Source organism: Phalacrocorax carbo, chromosome 6 (assembly GCF_963921805.1).
Source record: "Phalacrocorax carbo chromosome 6, bPhaCar2.1, whole genome shotgun sequence".
In the NCBI taxonomy this organism is placed as follows: domain Eukaryota; kingdom Metazoa; phylum Chordata; class Aves; order Suliformes; family Phalacrocoracidae; genus Phalacrocorax; species Phalacrocorax carbo.
The window spans coordinates 50,768,531-50,791,956 of NC_087518.1; the positions used below are offsets into that span (position 1 = coordinate 50,768,531).

At 41.0% G+C, this 23,426-nt stretch overlaps 1 protein-coding gene across 2 annotated transcripts in view; it reads left to right on the plus strand.

Annotated features, from left to right (window-relative positions):
- EIF2B3 (eukaryotic translation initiation factor 2B subunit gamma) overlaps positions 1-23,426 on the plus strand; it is a 104,724-nt gene that overhangs the window by 36,370 nt on the left and 44,928 nt on the right. The window contains exon 6 of one of the 2 annotated variants that reach the window (XM_064455232.1): positions 18,204-18,293. The exons of the other annotated variant lie outside the window; for it this stretch is intronic. Coding sequence (XP_064311302.1) covers positions 18,204-18,293 — 90 coding nt within the window. The remainder of the gene's footprint in view (positions 1-18,203; positions 18,294-23,426) is intronic. 2 annotated transcript variants of the gene reach the window in all.

Below are 23,426 nucleotides of genomic sequence, written 5' to 3' on the forward strand. Positions count from 1 at the left end.
GATAAAAAAGTTCCTCTGAATGGTCTAATTGGGGGCAAGATGCAGAATGATCAGTTATTTGCTTTCAATGTATGTTTTCAGCCATAAAGTGCATTCAGTAGTGCTGCCTGTTGAAATCTTAGGGTTTCAGCTTGTGTCCAGCGATCCCAGAATGACCAGTACGCAACAGAGGGGGCATAGACTCCTTATTGTGTGGTTGGGATGGTACAGAGAAAAAAAATCCAAAGGTCAGAGGAGTTATCCCTGCTTGTGCGAGTGCTGTCAGGCTCTCTCCTACCACATGTCCGCCATGTGTTCCTCATCAGCGGGATGTGGAACTCCATGACGCAGAGCAGACTGGAATGCGGAGTTAGTTAACACCCGCCGTTGGGGAATTTATCAGCCAATGTGGAATATGGGGGGGGAGGAAACAGCCTAGTTTAAACCAAAGTAAGGGTGAAATGAGGCATGTGACTGTTCCTCTTCAGTTAAAAGGTCTGATGCTGCTTGGGGCTGAGGTCCTGGCTCCCGAGCCCAGCCAAAGCTTGTGGTTGGTTCCCTTACTGTCTTGTGTTACTGATATTTTTTTTTAACAACCACCCCCACCTTCCCCAATACTTTAAATTGCCATTTTTAGCAGATTTTTGCAGTGGGCTGGAGGGAAATACCCTTGGGATTTTTGCAAGGAACCATTCATCTAGTTTATTCTAAGAAACCCAGACTTTGAAGAGACTTTCCTTCATCTTGTTCATTGAGATCCCAAATCACTAACTTGCAGGGATACATAAAAGTGGTAGTCTCTCCATTAAAATTAGCTACACTTGGTATCAATTGAACTGCAGTTGCATAATATTTTTAGTGCTGATTTATTTCACTCACTTCATGGCTACTGTGAACTCTAACCTGGATGATTTACTGTGATGTTTAGCGCTGCTAAGAATATTGTGAAATGGAAATAATGGAAAGAGTCAGAATATACATTTAGCTGGTTGAAGGTATATGTGTGCCCACGATCCTTATTGGGTTTGCATTCTACTTTACTCGCAGCAAATACATATCTTTCAAAACGTTTCCATTCATTCAGAATACAATGCTGAATTCCCTCTTGAGTAGCTGTTGTGTGGTTCTCCCCAAACAGCATTGTGCTGGCAGTTTCTGGAATTACACAGGAAATGAAGAGCACAGCAGACTTTCCTTTCTCTTGCTAAGACATGCTCCCTGGGACTTCTTCCAGTAGATCAAGTAAATAGCAGAGATCTATTCCTAAGGGCAGCATGTCCTCTATGTTTCTGCTTTGAGAAATCCTAATTTTTGCTGGCTTTAAATCCTTCCTTTCTACATCAAATTTATTGCACCATTTCCTCAGCTAGAGAAGATTAGATAGAGATTCCTTTTACATGCAGTAAAAGTTCTTATCTACTTGTCTTAGAGATTTCTTATAGGACTCTCCTTCCCCAGTCACCAAATATTAAATACTCTGTTAGGAATTAAGAGAAGATGGCTATTAGACCTTGATGTGTGAACTGGCAATGCAGAATGCTATATCTTGCACAATTACTCATTCTAAGTATAACTTACGTGTACCTGCATACCTGCAATAGCTGTTGGTATTATTTGGGTCAATCACCTTGAAATCCTTTAACCTTTTTTAAAAAAAAAAAATAAGTGGGGGGTGGTATTCATAATTCAGGTTAATAGGAGCTCAAGATTTTGAAGAATCTGGGTTAGTCTATGCGGAGAGATTTAAAAATGGAATAATTTAGGGCCTTCTGACAGAAAAAAATTTGGCTGATGGACATTAATTAAGCTCCGAGGGTTGGAAGCAAACCAGTATGAAAGCAAGGGAAATTCAAGGTAAAGCTCAACTTCTAGTTTTTCTCCATATAAATCCTCCAGCAGCTGGTGATATTTGCAAGAGCACAAGAGACTGTCTTTCAATATTCTCTTTGATTTTCCCCCGTCCCCCTTTGCTTTATTATTCCTAAGGTGCAGCATTAAATATAATTTCAGAAGCCATGGGTGTCCCTAACATCTCTGCCCCATCTCTATGGTACCTGTGTTCATCATTCTGTGCATATATGTGTAATATATAGCTTTGTTCACTGGTGTGTAGGTACAGCATTTCTAGAACTAGGTGCGTTTTTTGTCAGTTTTTTTTAACCCCCCAAATGAGCTACAGCGTTTTTGAAAATACCTCTGAAATTCCCACTTCTGTGACTTTGAGCCTTAGCCAGGTAGAATAGTAATAACAGAATCATGGCCAGCAGTGCCATAAATTTCAACTAAAGTTTCAGGCAAGGAGGCTGATTTCTGTTTGTACTGTTGTTAGAGATATTTATGCAGGGCAGGTCTTTCAGCAAGTGTGATTATTTTCAGAGAGGCCCTCTCTCCATTCTTGCATTAGAATGTGCTGGGGATGTGTGTGGGGAATGGCACCTGACAAACAGCAGCCAGACACAAGGAACAAAAATCCCTTGGGAATGAGACTTCTCTTTATGGCCTTACCACTTGAAAAATATTGTTCTTCAGGTAGACCTCCTTCCTAGATCCCTGGGTTAGCATTTGGGTGCCTGCCATTTTCCCAGACCAAGGAGCTACTGAAGACTTAAGCTTTTCAAGTAGGAAAGTATGCAAGCACATATTTTGCAGCACCAGACGCTATTGAAAGAGTAATGGACCCTTCCCACATTCAACTCTATTCTTCTTGCTGCTTGCTCCCAGACCTCTGGAGCCACTGTTCTAGCAAATGATTACATTCTGTTTCTCTTCCGTAACTCTTCCTAAACAAAATGTTAATGAAGACATTGATTTATTCAATTTAGATTCCTTTGTTAAGTTAGTGCGGTTAGAAGTAGCCTCTGGCTATTGAAGGGATAGATCAGTGAGACAAATTAGTGCTTGCTAGTATGTTTTTCTGTACCTTACCCTTTAAGAAAATAGTATATATTTCAGATTTAAAGAATATGTCTCTTGCATGTGTTTGTTTTAGATGTACCCCATGACAGTGTGGCTCTAGAGCGCAGGATTCTGGGTGTTTTCTGATTTACATTATTATGTGAAGGAAGCAACCTGAAAAAAAGCAGACTTTGGCATTTTTTCACTATGCCCTTGACATTTGTCAACTGAAAAGAAGAGGTTATGATACTAGGCATGTTATATAGATTCCAGGCTTTCATATGTGACGGGGGGGATAACCTTGTGCCTGGGCTAAAAAATGACTTCTCATGTCCTGGACAACCATTGACTTAAAGGTTTTGCAGAAAAGTTGTCAGACTTTTGTTCTCAGACTTTTGTTCTTTAGTTCTCAGTAAACTAATTTTGTCTTTGGAAGAAGATAGACGTGTTCATCTGTTTGATTGTTATAGAGAACCATTAAAATAAGCAATCTTCGTGTTTACAGAGGAAGAGTAGTCTTGTTCTGCAGGTTATCTGGTGCTGGAGAGGGTAAAAGTTAACATGTGAATTGATGTGCTATCATCTGTTTGCATTAAGAATGTTTTGTAATTAATATACAAAGAGATCTCACTTCTCTACTTTGGCTTTGTGGCCTTGTGAAGTCCGCTTAATGTTTGTCTCATACTTTCTTTGCTTTTTAAAATGAATGCAATATTACTTTCCTGTCTCATAGGGGCATAACTTGTTTGCTTTGTAAATATACTATTTATGTCAGTACTGTAAATGTAAAATGCTGCTCTGAGTACAGGAGATTAACTGTTGGCTTTCCTACATTTAGATTCAGAATAGTACTGATGTATCACTGCATACAGCATGAGCTACAGATCAAGTTTAAACCTACATTTTCAGTTTCAGCACTTGCATTTCTGCATGTCACACACCAGTAGTATTTAAATGTATTATTGTATAGTTTGTGTGTTACATTGTTGTGTGCTGTTATTCTTATCACTCCACTGTCTCTAATTTCCTTTCAATGTATTCATTCTCCAGTTTTTCATACAAAAGCCCTGGACATACAGTGACAGATAGAATATGTTTTCTTTTGCATTACCAAGCCACTACTTCTGAGCACACACAATCAAATTTGTAGATAGGTGGTTCCTTGGTGTGCATGAACTGGTTTTGCAAATACTGGCTTGAGTCTGGCACAGCTTGTAGCAGCTCACCTGAGCTAACATGCGAGTGGCTGTACTGCTGCCAGGGCCGGGCTGGGCAGGCAGAGCAGCTCCTGAGCTAGCGAGTCCTGCGGGGGCTCAGGGCATGCCGTGCAACTACTGGAAGGACTCAGTAGGAACCAGTTCTGGTGCAGAAGTAGTAGTATCGTCTAGGCTTTCTCAGGTCCATTTTACTCTGGATAAAGGGGAAAAAGTGATGCTTATGTTTCTTAATTCTTGCATTTGTTTGCTGCTTTCCACTGCCAGTTTGGCCACCTGATGGCAGCTTTTAAATTCTGAGATGAGAATTCTGGTTTTGTTACCTATATATACAGCTTTGATCAGCACTTTCCAGTTCCAACAAAATGCATATATCAAACAAGAGATAGTCTTTTATAGTTCTTCAAATAGTGTACTTCTCACAGTAGGAAAGTAATACCCTTTAGGGGTGATCACTCCAAAATCTAACTGCTTTCATTTCTCCTAGATATTTTAAAGACATTACAACAATTTCCTGTGAGTGATCTGCTTTAAAAGATCTGAGATGATTTGGGCTTCTGTGTGTGATCAGCTTCTTCACTTTTTTTTAATTAAAATTTAATGCATCAAAAGAAAGAGTTAATGTTTTCTGAATTACGAGTTCTGGTAATAAAACAAGGTGATACTGCCCTGCTAAATAGTGGCCTCATAAAGGTCATGTGCATAAATGAAGACAGAATGAACGTGTAAGTGAAGAATGCCACAAACAGCAGAAATGCCAAACACCAGAGCTGAAGCACAGCTGAATAACCTGCTGCAAAGAAATCTGTCACTTTACCTGTTCTTTCATTTCTGTGTTTTGAAGTCATGTCTGTTTGATCCACCATCTGAAAGGCAGCGGATGCAAGGAAATGAATGTTGTACATCTCTGAAAAAATTTTTTAGTCCTGAGTGGAAGTCTCCAAGTGACAGGAAGCTCATAGCAGACTGCAACACAATAATGTAAAGACTAGTTTTGCTTGACACTCTTTCTGTCCATTGACTTCTTAATTTTCCTAAAGGAAAGCATGTTGAGTCCCCTGTGGAGGTGACTCACACGTTCTGTTGAGGATTTCTGGAAGGCTTCAGTCTTTTACCTGCCATGTGCCTGCATCACTACTGCTGATTTCGCCTCCTCCAACGATGACAATTAGAAAACTGGCTGTAAGTGTTAAGTCTCAATGGAAGTATCTTAGATATCTTAGGATGCTGCTGTTTCCTAAGGTTTCTAGATATGCTGACATGTAGCTGATGAGTGTTTTTCATCATTGGTTAGTGCCTGAAAAGTTACTGTGGTGAAGAGGTGAAAGCTGAGCGGAGCTGTTCACCATATAAACAGTTTAAATGAATGGGGATTATGGGGAGGTGTGCTGTGCTGTAGTGGTTTGAGACCACAACCAAATGCATGCTGTGCATGCGGGGGGAGAGTCAAGGACAACTGCAGTGCATGCAAGGGAAAGATGGTGGGGCTGTATCTTTGTAAAGGCTGATCTGATTTCTAAATGTAAGTTTACTGCTGTAAATTGTTGATCCCTGCTTGCCGCAGGCTGGGTAGAACCACGGATGTGGAGAATTAGGTGAAATTATAGGGAGGAGAGAAACTGCTGAGCTTTGGAAGTATTTCTTGCAGATAGGCACTGTCTTGAACTTGCCTGTTATCTCCGAAAGTGGATAATATCTTATTTACACTGACAGTTAAATATTTATTCCCTAAATTCTGCAATATTTTGGCTTTTAAATCTAACAGAGGAAGGACAACCAGAGAAAGTCTGTATTAATGTAGATCAAAATACAGTGAAAAAAGTGTATGAGAACCTGTTTTTAGTAGTTTAGTTGTTTGTTACCTTAAGCAAAAATATCACCCTCAGTTACACTGTGTGTCCTGAAGAGAATCCCATGCTGACATCCCTGAGGAACTCATTTTGTCAGCTGGTTGGATAGTAAGACCCAAAGTTGAGATTAACAGTTACCAAAAACTAAGAAGCAAGTGCTCTGCTGTTACTTGATCATTTTGCACTTACTTGCTTAGCTGATATTTTAGCCAGTTACATTTTTTGATTTCTGAGTATTGTTCATTAATGTAGTTATTTAATTTCTGAATGACAGCATATTTTTTGCACACTGTTGTTGCTTCTAGCTTCACTTCAAAGGAGAGGTGAATCTCCTTGCCAGAAGTAGAACTGTTGTGCTGTATGGGTTGTACTTCTAGAAATTCCTTCAGGACTTTAGTTCGTATTTGATTTTTGGCTGGTTTGCAAGAATATATGATCCAATTGATCCAGTCACATTTTTAATTGAAAACATACATAGTTTGTATACATTGAAAAAGGATCATTTGCATGTAAGGAAGAACCCATGAAAGTGTGTTTGAGAATTCTTACCTGCACCTGGGAATAGAAAAAGTTTGGCAAATTATTTTGTGTGTATCCATTGTATATTTGTTTCTTTTTTTATCAGTGTACGTCAGAGGCCTGAATACAAATAAAGCATGCTATGCAGGCTAATTAAATCAATGCCTCTGTGGAAGAACTTAGTTTCTGGAATTGCTCTTGTAAATCTGAGATGTAAACAAAAACCTAGTTATTTTTATATCATTTCCCTTTGCCTCGTGTACGTGATTCTGGGAGTTGGAGAGTTATATGTTTATGCCACTTTTTATAGCAGAATATTTGCGTGGCTGAATTTTTATTAAAGCATAATTCCTGGTTTCCTTAAAGCTCAGCAAGGCCTACTGTACAGTGGGAATTCACATTAAATTGAGTTGCTGTGAAAGGCTGTTCATTTTAAAGCTGTAAAGGCAGCAAGTTGTCCTCAAGTCTTTCTTCATTGAGTTGTCTGCTTCTTTTGTAGAAACAGCTTTTCCTGAAAGGAAGATGTGCAAACAGCAGCATTTAGGCCATGGGATCTTGCTGTTCCCCCTTCTTCTGCCCCTACCTACCTGGGGATGATGCAGCCACCACTGCATTTTATTCTGTCTCATTTCAGCTGCACGCCAAGATGAGCAGTCTCCAGAGGCTCCGTTTATCTGAGGCTGGCTTTAGTTTGTTCTTTATGGTTGGTTTATAGCTTCCTCGTAGACTATGAGCACATTGTGCTGGTTCCTTTAAAACGTAGAATGCAAAGGTAGTACCTGTCTTAAGAGTTTAGAGTCTAAATGGACTGCACGATTATGGATATGGCCTTTGCTCCCATCAAATGTGAAATTCCAGCTCTTCAGAATTTTCTAGAGAATTCCAATATAATAAAAAAGCCTACTATTTGTGAGGAGTGCAGCTTCCAGGGTGTGAATAATCAGACCCACTTCTTCTGTTGAAGTGCAAAATCTCCCTTTTATTTTTAATAGCAAATTAGTTTGAGAGCAGAGCCCAGAAGCATGGATGTTTAGAAGTCTTAAGGCTTCCTGTTCATTTTGGTTGTGCTTATTGCTTCTTACCTCTCTCTGATTATTTTTTTCAACTGTTCTCTGCAAAAGCAACCATTGTAGCCTTGGTCCTTTTTTTATTACTAATGTTGTGTAGAGGGTTAGTGCAGGTCTTTATAGTTACAGATTGTTTCTAATACATTTTTTCTTCATAAACTAAGGGCAGGACTGTACACGAAATCTCTGTTATTGTATTTGTGCTTTGTACTCATGTACTTGTTGACTGTTTTACAAGCCAGTAACGTAGTAGCCACAGGCTAGGAAGCTTGCCCAGAAATCTGGCATATTTAATTAGTGCTAGTAAACAAGCCGAGTTTCAAATTTAATTTTTCCTTCTTTAATTCCTATAAACCTCAAGCCATTTAAAACTTAATTTTGACACTAGTTTCGTTCAGGCAGTTGGATAATACTGAAACGGTCCACAACCACAGATGGAATTGTCTAAGTCTCTTCCAACCAAGAAGGGAATAGAAGTTGTTTTGTTTTAATAGTATTTGAGGTTGCCGTAAAACTGTAAATGATAATCTTTAGGTCATCCACTACCCATTTTCTTTTTCTTTCTGTTAGGCTAGGTGTTTCAAGATGAGGAAGCTGGCCTACCATGGGTTTAGCCTTGCAAAGCAAAAGGATCAGATTTGTTGCTATGCTGGTCTTTGTACAGAGAGCTGTTCTAAGAGCAAATCATGGAGGCATCTGAACTCTGTTACTTGCCATAGCCAGTTGATTGCTTCTAGGCTGTGAGGTTTAACTTGCTACCCCAGATGGCATAAGCAACGACAGAAGCTTCAGTTGCTGTCTTCTCTCTTCCTTTTCAATACCAGCTTGTGATCAGTGGTAAAATGGTTCTTTACTACTGCTTTTGCTATTAGTGACCACTGAAGTCTAGATTAATGACATTTCTCCTATCTGTTTCATTACTGGAGCCACACTGTCTCCAGACAAGTAGTATCTCCTTATCACAGCAATAAAATACTTGCTAATTTTGGCCAAAAACTAGAATTTGTAACTGCAGCTAAAAAAAAAGGATAAAATTTAGCATTTACAGTGTGAAAGTACTCAGATGAGCAGTGTCTTATTAGCTTTTCCTTCAAGAATTTGGGGTGGGTTTTTTGTGTGGGTTTTTTGGTTTTTGGTTGTTTTTTTTTTAAATGAACAACGTCTGTCTCCTACGTATCATAAAGGCAACTCCCACCTACTGTAGGAAGTGAGCTAGCATATGCTAGGCTGTGCAGAACAGCACTCTTGTTTGCGTGAGGTTTCTCATCAGAATAACCATCCCAGGGAAGGAAGTTAACCTACTGCTCGAGGGACTGTCTCACTGTATTGAATTTGCCAGGATTTTCTTCTGTCCTCCGCGATATTCTAATTGCCATATTATCACCGTTCAAAGGAGTGAAATTCCTCTGGCCCAACCTTAAGCTCTTATTCAGTTCCTAGTAATGGGTGAAAGATGAGAAAGATTTTTGGAAATCCAGCTCTGTCCTCAGTGCAGTGTACGTCTTTGTCCAGTTGGGCTAATGCTGTAGTGTTCCAATGTTAGCATCCTCCTGAAAGCACTTTAGGTGTAAGCTCTGTTTCTTATAGTAATATGAAGCAGCAACTTCTGTTATAGCTATTAACAAATCTGGAAATTTTAAATCATGAGTAATCTGGTCTAACCAGAAACTAATCCAGTGTGGTTGTAGTCACTGTAATTACTTGTTTTAAAAAATGCAAATTTGGTCTTTGGGTGGATGTTAAGCTGCTCTTGTGGGAATGATAGATTTTTCTGTCTTGTCTTTTTTTTTCCTCCCCCCCCCCCCCCCCCCCCCCAGTACTTACATTCATCATCCCATGGTATTTCTTTCTAATGGTGTCTTGCAAAATGCGAGTTAGCTATTAAAAGAATCAATCATAAAGTTCATTTGGGTTGAAAAGATGAGAGATGTCTGCAAGTGGCTTCAGTGTGACTTCAGTTCTTCTTTGGTTTTAAATTCTGCTGTCACTCCGCAGAAAGAATGCTACATTTTCTAATTTTAAGGCTTTGTTCTAATGAAGTTCTTATTTGATACTGTCAAAATATTAGCTGATAAATAGTATAGGATCTTTTAAACTAGAAAAGAACACAGGTATCTCTGTATTTCTTGTGTGATGTTCCTATCAGTTGGGGTGTTTCTGCACTGCAGATTTGGACTGTGCTCTAATGCTGATGTTGCCCGAGCCCTGACGGCTCTGTGTGTCCCAAAATCTTGTGGCTCAAGGTTGCCTTAAAATCCAGGCTAGCATGTGTCTGTGGATGTATCTGAATACATGGGCTGAGTCATGACTTCAGTGTAGCCATCAGGAAACCCCTCTGTTTTTCTGTAGGGAAGCAGGATTCATCAGGTCTTACTTGCTGATACCTTAGTATAGTTTCCCCTAAAATGTAATTTCCTTCTAGGTACCCGTTCAGCATTGCTGAGATGTGGAGCAGCCTGTGTCTTGGCAGTCACAGCCAAGCTCCCTCTGCAGTGGCAGCAGAGCCAAGTTCTGTGCCCACATGAGTTTCAGCCTGAAATAAAGCTTTTTTCATTAATTGTTTAAATATTTGACACTTAGAGTTGTCGGGGTCTTGTCAGGATGAAGGGTGGTTACTGTGTTACCGAATGCTAAAGTGTCCAGGTTTCAGGGGAGTTCAGACGTGAATAGGTGGAAGCACCAGCTGAAGAAGCTACAGACCCTCGAGGAGCAGGAGCTAAATATAATTCGCTGACAGTAAATGAAGGAAATGAGCATTGCTAGATTTACTGCAGAGGACATGCTACGTGGGCTAGATTTGGGTAGGTTTTGGTAATTTAAACCGTAACACTTGAATTTTTTCTTTCTTTGGATTCAAAGCTCACATTTTCTTGCTTTCTAGACAGTAAGTGTTGGGAGGAGCCAGACACTGCTTTGTCTAACACACAACATGTATTGCCCTTGTCTTTCTTCTCTTCTTTCTCTCTGTTCTTCCTTCTAACCCTAATGACTTGCTGTCGGACTCTTGTCAGGCTGTTTTCCAGTCCTATGAGATTTAACTGTTTCAAATGCAAATATATTTCAAAGACAGACTCTTAAACACACACCTTGTCATAAGACCCCATTTGCTTGTCAAATAAAAATCCTAGCAAAGGAAGGCTGGTGATCAGCTATGGCCTGTGCACAGTACAGGTTTAAAGAGGGATATTTAATTTTAATAAACTGATGGTGCAGAAGTAGGTGGTTTTCATGAGGTACCAGGAAGGCTACTCACAACAAAGTCTAACGGTGTGTGTGTCAGCTTCAGTTTGTCCTGCTTCTGGGTCCTGATATGCCTATAATGCTTTTTTCCACTTTGTTTTTCCACTTCTGCTTTAGTAGTCCAAAGGTATGTGATTACCTTAAATCCCAAAATTTTGCAGATCGTAGATTTTAAGTTCTAGCCACTAGTAAAACCCACTCACCTGAGAGGCACAGAAGGTCTTTGGAGCCTTAACGAGCGAGGCTGTGATCAGCCAGTCACGCTGCCGAGTACCGTTTTGTTTGCCTTTGAGTCTATGCCAGTGACATAAAGAAATTGTGGCAGCCTTGCTGTGCTTAAGCTATATATTGCTAGTGACCTACAGCTTTGACCTAGTATTCAGTTTCACTGTTTCCCATGCATTTACTGTAATTATTTGATTTAAGAAAATATATCATATGTCTACTGCTTAGCCCTTTGGGAACTAGTGCAGGACGGATCAGCAGGAGCTGCTGTTCTTCAGTAGCCCCTGTACAATCCTCTAACTTCAGTTGTTTGCTTAAAACTTGTTCCTTTTATGTAGTCATCCTTTCAGCCCGGGTGATTTTAGGGAACAATTATTTACTAAGGTGAATTTCCACAAAGCAGGAAGCAAAATGAGCTGAAAATTGGAAATTATTAGGGATGCCAGGTGCAGACTTTTAGTTCTTTCTCCTTCTTTACCAAAGAAAGCTTTTTCCAAAGCTTGATTAAATCTCTTAAATCACAGTTTAGCACAGCATAAGGAAAATAAGCTCAAATACCAGATCTCAACCAAGTGACTAAGCCATCTCCCGTTGTGTTGGAATTGAATTGGTTATAGTGCACAATAATCTACTTTTGTCTTCCTGGCCTTAACTGTAGCATAAGATGATTACACTGAATGTGTATAATAATAAGGCTTACACTTTGTATATACTCCTTTAAATATTTCGGCACACCATAGAAAGAACCTTTACGTGCAAGGCTTGATTAATCCTTTTCCTCTGTGTATAGAACAAGTAGCTGCCAGGGCTCAAGGGTAAAACCTATTAATAATGTCTCTGGCAGTCCCCGCCCTCCTTTGCAGTGTATTCACTTCTGTTCACACCAAACTCCGGACTTATTACCATTTTGGTCTCTCTCTTTTGCTTTCCCAGTTTCTACATAGCAATTGAGGTAATCTAGCAGATTGAGTCTAGTATAAATCTGTCCAGTATAAAATATTTGCTTTTTCTCTGTATTTTCAGTGGAGGACAGGGAAAGAGAGAAGGGGGCAGGGGGGGTTGTGTGGAGCCCGGCCCCTGCTTTATTTCCTACAGCTGTTAGCAGTCCCTATGGCAGAGAAGAACACTTAAAACCGAGTTTAGGGAAATGCTTTCCCCAGCAGTGTGTCTGGCATGCTCCCAGGGGGATGCATGTGCATCCAGCAATGTGGCAGTGCACCCCCCAGGGAGTGGTCTACAGACTTGGGGTGGGTGAGGAATTATGGTTCTCGACTTCATATGAGGAAGTTGAAGCAGGGTAAAGACAGACATGTTAGGTAAGGTCATGGGAAGAATTGGCTGCGCAGCCATCAGCCAATGCTGTTCAGCATCGAAGTAAAGAGATGTTAACGTTAAAGCATGGTGTTGGTGGCAAGATAAGGACTCTTTTCTATGGGAGGCCACACTGGCTTATTGTAAACCATTACTGACCTTGAACAAATACTAATCCTGAGTTTCAACTGCTAACCTATACTCTTTATACTAGAGAAAATGATTTAATCTTTGGCTTTCAATGAAAGTTGGTTCCTTTACCAAGAACTTTTCAGCATGTTTTTGTCAGAATTCAATTCATAGTTTGTATTAGAGTCTCATGGGTATATTAATAATGTAACACAACAAAGAAAAATGGCATGTGGTGAAGGTTTTAAATGAAAAATATTTATTATTCGGAAGGCTTTCAAGCAACTTAGGTCATTAGATCAATAAAACATTTTCATTTGGAAAGTACTTCCCATTCCTGATGCACCATCTCTTTAGGAGCAGCGGCATGAGGATGGATCACTGGGTAGTTACCAGTGCTGCCTCCGGGCAGCTGATGTTAAGCTGTGAATGTGGTGGTGCCCCCCCCTTGCCAGGTCCTCAAGGGACCAAAGTGCATCTTACCCTCCTGTCTTTGTAAATAAGGTTGTTACAAAACTGGAAGAAAGGAAAGAATGAGGGGGTGCGTCTGAGGTGGGAAGTGGAGGTCAGGGTCACCCAGGGCCCACGGCACATTTTAAGACACCTCGAGTAGCCTAGGCCATCCTGAAATCTTAGGTGATTGCTTTTCCATGCCCCTTTCCTCTCCACGCCATCTCTCTCACATCACCAAGAGCTCTTTCACATCATTCCTCATAGCCAGAACTGAACCAGTTGTTCCACCCGAGAAGCCACATCCTCCCATTAAGCTCTGCTCCGCCTCCTCCGAAGCCCTGTGGAAGAGGGGTGCAGGAGCCCCCGCAGGCGGGGGGGTCCCGGCCTGCGCTGCTACAGCTGCTGCGCTTCAGCCCAGAGGTGGCAGCATTTCACTGGTGGGCAAAGGAGGCCCGGGGTACCGTGGCGACATTCATTTGGCTAAGTGCTTTGGGATCTTTTTGGCCAAAAGCACTGTGGGGAAAAAAAAATATTAAGGTCATAAGGTGTCAGGGATTTTTTGAAGAGCCAACGTAACAGTGGTCTTTTATTATTAGTGAGTTTATAGCCAAGAGCTGTCCCGTAAATGAGCAATGCAATTTAGGGGGTTTTTTCCCTTTAAAAGTAGGAATGCTTGAGACATTAAAGGTGGTCTGGCAGCTTTTGCTGTGAGACATCTCTTTGTGTTGATCTGTACACTGGCTTTGTGTCAACATGAGAACACCACCTCTATGCAGACAGTCTGGGGTCAGCACTGTGCGTTTGAACGGGATGGCACGATTCTTCACACAAGGATACAGTACATAGCCTTGGGGGACAGGGAGAATGTGGTAGGCTGTTTGGCTACAGGAACTGTGAGCTACATGCAATGATTAGAAAAGAAATTAGTGTGGAATGCGTAGTGTGCACTTAAGATGCTTTTATTTAGTTAGTTATTTTGGAGGGATAGGGAGGAAGATGAACTAGTACCCCATAAGTTCACGGTGGATGTAATTCAGAGATTGGTTCAGGAGCCAGGTTATTAGCAGGTATGATTGGCTTTTTATTGTGTCACTTCTCGGATTAGCATTAGAGCATGGGCAGCCTCAGGTCCTTCAGCTTATTTAAAGCCCTTCATATTTTCCATCAACAGCTGTATGAAGTTAAAGGGAAAGAGGCCATAGGATTTCTTTCTCAGCTAGTTTATTTGTGAGGTGGTGAGGTTAATGTGGCAATATCCCATGCTTAGTACTGAGGGTTCTTGGCTTTAAGCATTGTGTGTGCTCCCTTCAGATTTATGATTTTGACCCCAGCCTGGCATTATCACACTGTCAGTGGGAGTGCAGGGCTGGTTTGAACCTCCAGCTCTTGGTGGTAATCTCTCTTAATTAGTTTACAGTTGAAACAATTGTCTGTCTTTTTGCCTTTAAAAAGGGAAGTTTGCACTATCAGTGGTTGATTTCCCTGAGGGAGGAAGTCCTGAGAGAGGTTATCGGAGAAAAAAGCTCTGGGCTCCACTTTCAAAGCAATGCCATATACGAAGCATGCATCAATCCTGTTAGTACTGCTTATTATTTCACAATGGCGTGTCAGGAATTACAGGCACAGACCTTTCTAAGGACCCTTGCAGACCTTTATGCACTCTCATCCCGAGTCAGGATTTTGTGGAATTATGTGCTAATAAAAGCTAATTTTACACATTAAATTGCATTCTTTGAAATTGCTCTTTTAATTGCTGATCTCTCCCTGACTTCTCCACAGACCTCTCTGAGCCTCCTCATTGTCGACTTTCTGCCGGGGAGCCCTCCATGCCTCATCATTAGGGCTAAAATCTGCCATCACTTAACATAACACACAGAGTTTACAACTGGGAGCAGCCCCCTCCCTTGCATGGGAGCACAGACAATAATAGACGCTATAGTGGCAGCGCCAATGGGAGTTTTACCATGTATTTTAATGACTTGTGCTTGATTACATTTGCTAGATTGAACTGACGTTCATTTAGTAATTGGTATGATTCTTAGAGGGTTCACATTTGACATTCCTCGCTCATTAAAGAGCTCCAACAATGGCTGTTATAACTTTCATCTCAACGGTGACCCTCTCAGATATATATCCAGTCTTTTTCTTTTGATAAACCACCCAACCCGGCATTCATTAACACTTAACCATCTGCAGCCAGCCCCTCCTAGTACCTTCTCCCTTGCTTTGATGCTATAATTAAAAGCCTTCTGTATTATCTCCCTCAGAGGGATAACTCTAGGTGCGTCAGCTCTCAGCACATGCATTGTTTGTTATTCGATTCTCTCTGTATCAGCTGTTCCTTGCGACGGGCTCGTTTTTCATATGTTGTAAAGATTAGCTGATGGGAGTGGGAGATCAGAGGCATGAGAAGGGAGTGTGGCTTTCGATATTAGTAACCAGATGCTCATTTGAAATGGTGATGGAGTTTGCTGTTATCTGTTAGATTATTTGGCTCCTTTGCTTCTACCTGAAGATAAACTGGTTTAAGCACTAGTCAATGAAAATTAGCATCATTCTTAGTGACTTGTTATGATAGAGTGGGCTTATCAGTCCGGTTTAGTGTGGCTATTCTCTCCTTGAGTCTGGTTTACAGAAATCGCAGCTTTGTTTATGCATGTGCCCAAACTTGCCTGTTTGACCTTTGAAGCTGTGATTATAATATTAATCTGTGGGACTATTCTGTTGCAGATCACTTAGGTGGTCTGTATTTCAGAGGATTTTCATTGTGGGACCTCCCTCTTGTCCAGCATGATGTTCTGTTATTGTTAGTATATACTACGTTGAAAGCTAACTCAAGAGTGGCATTTCAGTACATCTTGTTGTCTGGCTGGTTTCTGTGGTGGTTTTTTTTTTTTTTTTGGTGTGTGGATGGAGCTGCAGCTAGGATAGCACTGTGCTACTGTCTGGCCACTTGCACTGATTTTGTATAACTTCATAACAAAGTTGCTTAGCTAGAGAAAAACTTGATACAGTACTTGCATGCAGATAACAAACTTCAGCCCGCAAATCCCGTGTCCTGTGGTGTAGCTAAACAGCATTATTCCAGTTTGCAGGTGGGGAAATTGTATGTGTGAAAGCCACCCAAGCACTGGCAACAGAACCAGCATTTTCTTAAGAGTTCCTGTTTCACACTCTTCTGCTCAACGTCTATCCTTGCAGCCTTCCCCTGACTTGTGTTTAAGTGGGATTGTGATAGATCTTGAATAGGGAGAAGAACTTGACATTCTAGTACTAAAGAAACTCTGTCCTGTTTCTCATCTTAAAGTTAAGAATTGGTGGTTTTCATCCTATTTTTCCCTTTCCTTCCCATGTTGCATCCATTTCTATTTTTTTTACATGTTTCTTGCCTTGTTCCATTGTTTTGTTCATTTTCTGAGCTTTTTTCCCTGCTCCATTCCTTTCCATTTGTCTCTTTCACCCCTTTCAATAAACTATTATATTCATTATATAAATACAAGGGAGCCCATTTTCTCAGAGAAGATATGAAAATTCTCCCTCCCATAAATATGTGAAATGTGGAAACAATCCAAAGGATGCAGAGCAGGAGGGAGTCTGCTGACTTCCAACTGCAAGACCTCATTAAAATTAGTGGATTCCCTATCCTCTTTGCATAAGGAACATTGCTATTTGGGCTGACTTCCACAGCAACATCTGGGCCACTGATAACATCAGTACTGGAGCATTGCTAGGTGAGCTCATGTTTTGTTAATGAAGTAATCTACTGAAAGTGCATATTTCATTTTTTAGTACCACATACTTTACTGCAAAGTGTTGTACTACTATTATAGGAGCTTTCCTTTGCAGTGGGACTGAAAGAATTTTGTTATAGTTAATAATATGCTTAGCTTGAATTGAATTGCATGCTTGAGAAATGCCACCTAAACTATAAAATTTGAAGACTTAAATGCTTTGTTAGTTCAATGCATTAATTGACAAATACACTGAAAAATGGCTTACTAGAACACCTGATATTTTCAGTAGCTTTGGTGTTACTAAATACTCAGCATGCTAATATTGGTTTACTATAGATATATATATATATGCATGCCCAAGTTGTGAATGATCCCTCAGCTGGGCTAACTAAATAATAAAAGTGGTTGTGATCATGAACATCTGACTTCAGTGTTCTGGAATAAGCAGACAAAAATTGGGTGGAATATACTGGTAAGATATGTTCATTCAAACTTCCTTATGAAATCCAAGTACCAAAGGAGGAAAAATGAAAACAGAGACAATTTCAGGTGTGGATTGAAATTTCTCTTATTAATAGCCTCTGGACTATGAGTGCAGTTGCAGATCTCTTGAACAGCCCAGTGTAGTCCCTGACTGTTGTAGTGGTTTCTCTTTTTTATTTGCAAGGTAAATATTCTTGTGGCTTTTCTATCCTGAGAGCTAGTGGTGAGTGCTCAGACGGCCAGAACACTCTTAAATGAGGCTACAGGTGTGTGGAAGGGAAAGCAATATTGGCATAAAATATCTAGCTGCTTTGAGACATGTTCCAAAAAGGGTTTCCACTAAGAGAAGAGAAGGTGTAAACAGAAGTAACAGAAGTAATTGAGTCTTTCTGATTTAAAACTTTGTTCTTAAAATACTGAAGCTATTGGAGATTTCTGAGTTTCTGAAATACTAACCTGCCGCTGGTCTGAAAGTGATGACTTCCCTGTTTGGCTAATGATGAGAGGGAGTTTTACTGATCTTTTCTATCTTACTGGGCTGGATAGGCAAACACTTTGTAATTGAGCTGTGGCAGTCATTTGTAATGTGTAGTGTAGGAAAGGTGAGCAGACCCCATCTCTTTCCCCTATTCCCCTCCAGGAAGTGTTGGAAAAAAATACAGTAGTGTTGTTGTGTTTGCTAGCAGAACATGCACAGCCTTGCATATTAAGGCAGGCACTTAGCCAGAAGCTTTGAATTATTGTACCCTGACATTACCCACGGTAACTTTTAGCACTCTGGGCCCATTACTTTGGCTTCCTGCCCAGTAATGTGCAATTTCCACTTACATAAGAAGATGTAGCAGGAGTAATGACTCCTTGGAGGAGGTGTTTTCTTGTGCAGCAAATCAGCCCAGGGCCAGCAGGTGTAGGTTTATAGGCACAGTCCAATAGTGGCAGCCTCCACTGTTCTCCTCTGTTAATCCAGTGGTAGATGGAAAGGAACAGATCTGCTTTTGCAAACTTCTCACTATCCACTGATTTAATTGCAAAGTCAAGCTCTTGTAAATGGCCATGCAAAACTCTGATTTTCCTCTTTTTTTTTTTTTTTCCCCCCCCCTCCAGGCACCCCAGAATGCACATCAGAACAGGGCTGATGGACGCCCATCTCTACTGTCTGAAGAAATATGTGGTAGATTTCCTTGTAGAAAACAGGTAAGAAAGCAAACAATAGATAAGGTAGCAGCAGGTGTTTGCATTGACATATGGTTCGTACCAGAGCTTTTAATGCAAGATTTGTTTCATTAAATGGGCTAGCATAAAATAGAAATGTAAAAGTAAGTTTTCAAAATGGTTTAACTACACAAGAAAGAATGCCAAGCATTATGTCCAAGTTTCTTATTCAGACCTTTAAAAAAAAAATCCAATAACAGCATAAGTGAAAGTTAAAATTTTTGCCTCTTCTCTGCCTTGTTTTCCTAATGTGTCTGTGCTTTTTGGCTGCTCATTTCACCAGGGCTCCCCCATTGTTAGGGCTGTGAATACATTTCTGACCTTTGATTTCCCCCACCACAGTCTGTTTTGGCCTTTGCAATCACCTTTTCTCTCCCCCTTCACATCCACCACCACTGCAGGTGGGCTAGCTCTGTAGCATCCTATGTTTTTAGCTTGTGATGTTCCTCTGTCAAAACTCTGAGACCACCCACTGAGAGTAAGAAAAACATCCATTTATGGCAGTGGAGAAGGATCTTAGCTATAATATTTCATGAAACAGACCAAAAAAACCTTGTTTATTTTTAAAAAACAAACAAATGAACAACCCCCCCTCACAGTAAGTAGTTCAGTTTTGGAATGATGTCCTGATCCTAGACTTCTTGTAGTGCGCTTATGCCCATTACATGTATTGAATGCTCACTGAGTTCTTGAGTTTTTCTGCCCTTTTAAGATGAAAGATAAAGGGGCTAAGTGTTGTGTTCATAGTGCTTTTCCTTAGCACATAAACTGATGTGAAAAAATGTTGGGAGGTGGGGGATTTGTGGTAGTCTTGACCATATACAAACCTGGTGATGCAGTTGGATACATGCTTGAAGGAGCTCTTCCAGAATAAGGTTCTGCGAGTTAAAATTAAGTGGAAAATGTGTGTTAATCCCCAGGGCAATTTCTTACCATGCATAAGAATAAAGCTTACCCAATACTTTGACTGGCACATGGTGACATTGTACAAGTAATGTTAGTACCTATTTCTGTATGGGAATATGTCTGATGGGTGAGAGAGCTTCAGGAGTAGCAGATGCTTTAAATCTGAAATAAGCCATTTATTCAGTGTATTTTAGAAAGTTGGTGACAGTTTGGACTTGATGTATTTCCTGTGGTAGCATGAAGCAGTGTTTACCCCTTTCTTTCATCATAATACAATGTGCAGGACTCATTTCTTGAAATCCTAGCCATCTAGTTTTGCTGGGATTAGGCGTTTCCGGAATATTACACATTTAACACATTCAGTTCTTTTTCCCTGGTATTTTGTGCTCTTTTGAATTTAGATCATTAGGTCTGTGGGACAAGGACAGTCTCTGTCAGACATGCCACAGTGTGTAACACAGTGAGGCCTCTAAGTGTAAATAGTGGTAACTTCAGGTTTCAAGGCTTTATGCTATTTCCATTGAAACTGGTGAGATCTTTGGCTTTCTGGATTTTTGGCAGGATTTTACCTTGTATTAACTAAAGCCAGCAGAGTGAAATCCTGTTCTGAACTCTTCCGGTTGCCTCCAGGTCTCCCTAGGACAAGTCTACTGACTTTTTGCAAGTATGACCAGTTGGGTTTTTCTTTTCTATGGAGAGGTCGTTATCTGTCTTCACTATTTTATGAAGCTGTGCTTCTTTTCTGTGAAACTTCCATGACAAATACATAATTACAGCAGCTAGACAGCCAGATGTTGCTATTAAGTCTTAAGAAATGCTTACTAATGGCAGGTAGCTGCTTCATTCTCTTTATTACACACATGCTGCTTATTCAGTCAATCAAAAGAGAGAGTCAGTTGCAAGTAATGTGCCTCACTGGCAAATCTGGGTAATGGGACTTTTGCCATGAGGAATAACTTGGGCTTTCAGGCTCCTGGCATTGGTAGGCATTTGCAGCTTGTTTTTCTTCTCTGAGGAAGGGGAGGACAGTGCATACCCAAAGATCTTTCCATGTTTGGCAGCAATATGACAGGTCTTCCGAAAGACCCTGTGGAATATTTTTGCCTCAGAATTACTGACATATACATAATTGTTTGGGTTTAAGGATTCCTTCTAATGCTTTGGTTTTTAGTCTAGAGAGAACCTACAGTAAGATTTTGCCTCTCTGCAGTTCCGCACCAGGACTGGAGAAGCTCAGATGCCTTGTTTAAGCTGTGTGTGTTTAAAACTAACAGCAGGGACTGAAGTGAACAGTGAAGCTCTTGTACAGTGCCAGGAAGTACTGACACAGTGTACTTCCTCAATATTACAATATTTACATTGTGTTAATATTTTAACAGCAGGGTTTGATGGCAGGCAGAACACCTTTTTTCATTGTTTGTAGCTCAGTGAAGCATTTACATTTTTAAATTTTATTTTTACATTCAAAAGCAGAAAAGATGCTGCCCAGCAGTAAAAAATTCAGATCCTATAACTGGCTATAGATCACTCTTTTGCAGAGGAAAATTATGATTACTTCCAGGTCAAAGAATTACATGAAAACTAATGTGGTTATGTATGTGGGATCTGTTGCTTCAAATGGGATAAAAGCCCAGCGTAGTCCCAGCTTAGCTGCAAAGATGTGTCAAGAACAAGCTCTCCCCAAGTGCTGTGTGCCCACGGAAAGATGACTCCTGTCTGAGTTTAAGGTTTACCCTAGGAGGAAGGTGGTCAAGAGTGAGCCATTAACTGCTGTGATGAGTTAACTCTGATGAATGTGGTTTGTATATAGCTGCAGCTGTAAGGGTAAATTGCATTCCTCCACTTTCATAAGATTAATATATGCATTGTATGTAAAGTCCAAAGTCACTAGCAACTAATATGAAAACAGGTAAAAGAGAATGTGAAATGGCTAAACCTTGGTTTTGTCTAAGTATATAAGTCTTGCTTTAGGATTTCGGACACCTTTGTTACGTGATACCTCTGGAAGAAGGCTGAATTCATTGTTCAGCTGCCAAATGGAGTTGTGATATCAAGGTTTTATCATCAGTTCGCCACTGTCTTACTTTGTGGTACTAGACAGGTCCCTTAGTTTTCCTGTGTGCTTGTTTCCTCTTCTGGGTGGGATTGTTTGGCAGGGTATGTTTGGCAGCAGTGAGATTCTACTAAGGGGGCTGTTAGGAGAGGTCGAAATACTGTCTGGTAGTCTGTAACTCAGTTTGTCATCCTTTAATACATTTTTATGAACTATTTTTAAAGGACTGAATAGTAGATTCTCCTGCCTGAAGTTTTATTGCACTTTAACAAACCAAACAAATTCTTGAGTTTTAAATAGCAGAGATCACTACTGCTTTGAATAAAAGTCAGAGGAAATGGTCTGTTTATGAAAACCCCCTCAAATATGTATGTCCAGACAAAAAAAAATTCACGTTCCTAATGTTGTTTAAACCTGGGGATTTTTTTTGGGGGGGGGGGGGGGGGGGGGTGGGGTGATGAAACTGCTTTCTCTTTCCACTCGTAGGAGGAAAAAATGCATTTTGGCAGTTAAAATCCCCATCTCCGTCTACCTCTCATCCACTAGTTCAACACTGCACCTTAGTGAAATTGAGTCTTCAAGGGTATGACAGTCCTACCCTGTCCAAATTTACCAAGGTCAAATGCTCACTGTTCCACAGTGACTTGGGGAACAGCTGAAGCCATTCTTGCCCCTAGCAGTTTGTTATTCCCTGTGGCTGAACTTTACACCTTCCCTCTCTTCACAGTCCTGCGTCACTGGGGCAGGTTAACTATCTGAGTGCTCCTTAAACGGCTCTAGTGCACTGTTAGCCTCTGCCCAGGGGTGCCAGTAGTAGCACTCAGGCAGAGCGCCCTGGGTCAGATGTCTTCATCCCTGCATCCACAGTGGGTAGCCAGTGCTGACAATTTCTGGGTCTGTTCCCACTAGATGCACAAGAAGTCACAGACCATACCCTGCTACCAAACGGATTCATCCTGTCTGAACAGGGACTGTGACCTCAATGTGAAAAAGCAGCAGCTTGTTTGGGCTGAATTTTCTGCTGATTATAACTGTCCCCTGGCTTGTTTTTTTTCTGCAGAGACCTTAGTTGATGCAGAAAGGAACCTGGGGAAAAAACAAAGTTAGAGTTGCTGAGGTTGGTCTTGGTTTGGCAGGTATACACTGAGTCTACCAAATTGTATCACATCTTTGCATGGAGGGAGGTCAGTTAAAAATCTCATCTCCCAGTATTCAGACGAGAGCTTTTCTTTCCTAAACATTTCCTTTTTCAGAATAAAGCTAACCTGAGGATCTTACAGGTGCTGTGCTTTGTGGCATGGGGAAGACAGGCAAGTGCTGACCCTGTGTGCTGCAGGAGCTGCTCTGCCAGTGCAGGGCAGGGATAGTTGAAAGTGAACACCTGCATCGCATGATGAACTGCACAATATTGCTTTTCTTCAAATGATCATTATACGAGCTGAGCCAGCAGGCTAGACAGAAGCAAAGGCTGTAGCTGGCTGGGGGCACGGCTCCACCCCACAGCTGGCGGGCCTCACACCCCTGGGGCCCTGGGGTGGCAGCCAGCACAGTAGCCAGTCCCTTTTTTGGCACTCTCCTGAGTGCTAGGTTGGAATCCTGCCTCGCTGCTGCATTCAGGGCAGATGGAAGAAGAGACTCCTTATTCCCTTTCCCCTGTGAACCTCATCGGTAGCGAGGGCAGGATCTAGGCCTGTGGTTTGTGAGCCCAGCGTGTTGCATGGGCATGCACTGATATTTCTTTACTGTATGCTGACAGTTTGCTTGCTAACAAACCCAGCAAAGTTGCTAGCCAAAGAAATGTGATCGAAGTGAAATTTTATGATAGTTTGTTCTGTTTTTCCAGAATATTTCTAAAGCTCTAGCCTGGTAAAATAAGATACCTCATTTGGGGGTGGGCGAGGAGGGAGATAGATATAAAGCAACCCCTTCCCCTGTAAAGTTTTAACGTGGAAAATTCAAACTTGTTTTGGAAATGTAAGTGTTGAAGGGGTGTGTGTGTGTGTGTCTGTATATCCTGTGTATATGCTTAAAAGTATGTAATATTCATTTATAGTATATGTATGTATGAATGGTATTGTGCCCACAGTCAGCTGTGCAGGTACAGATGACAGTATTTGTTGTATGTGTAAGGATTTCACCGTGCTCACAGCTGAAAC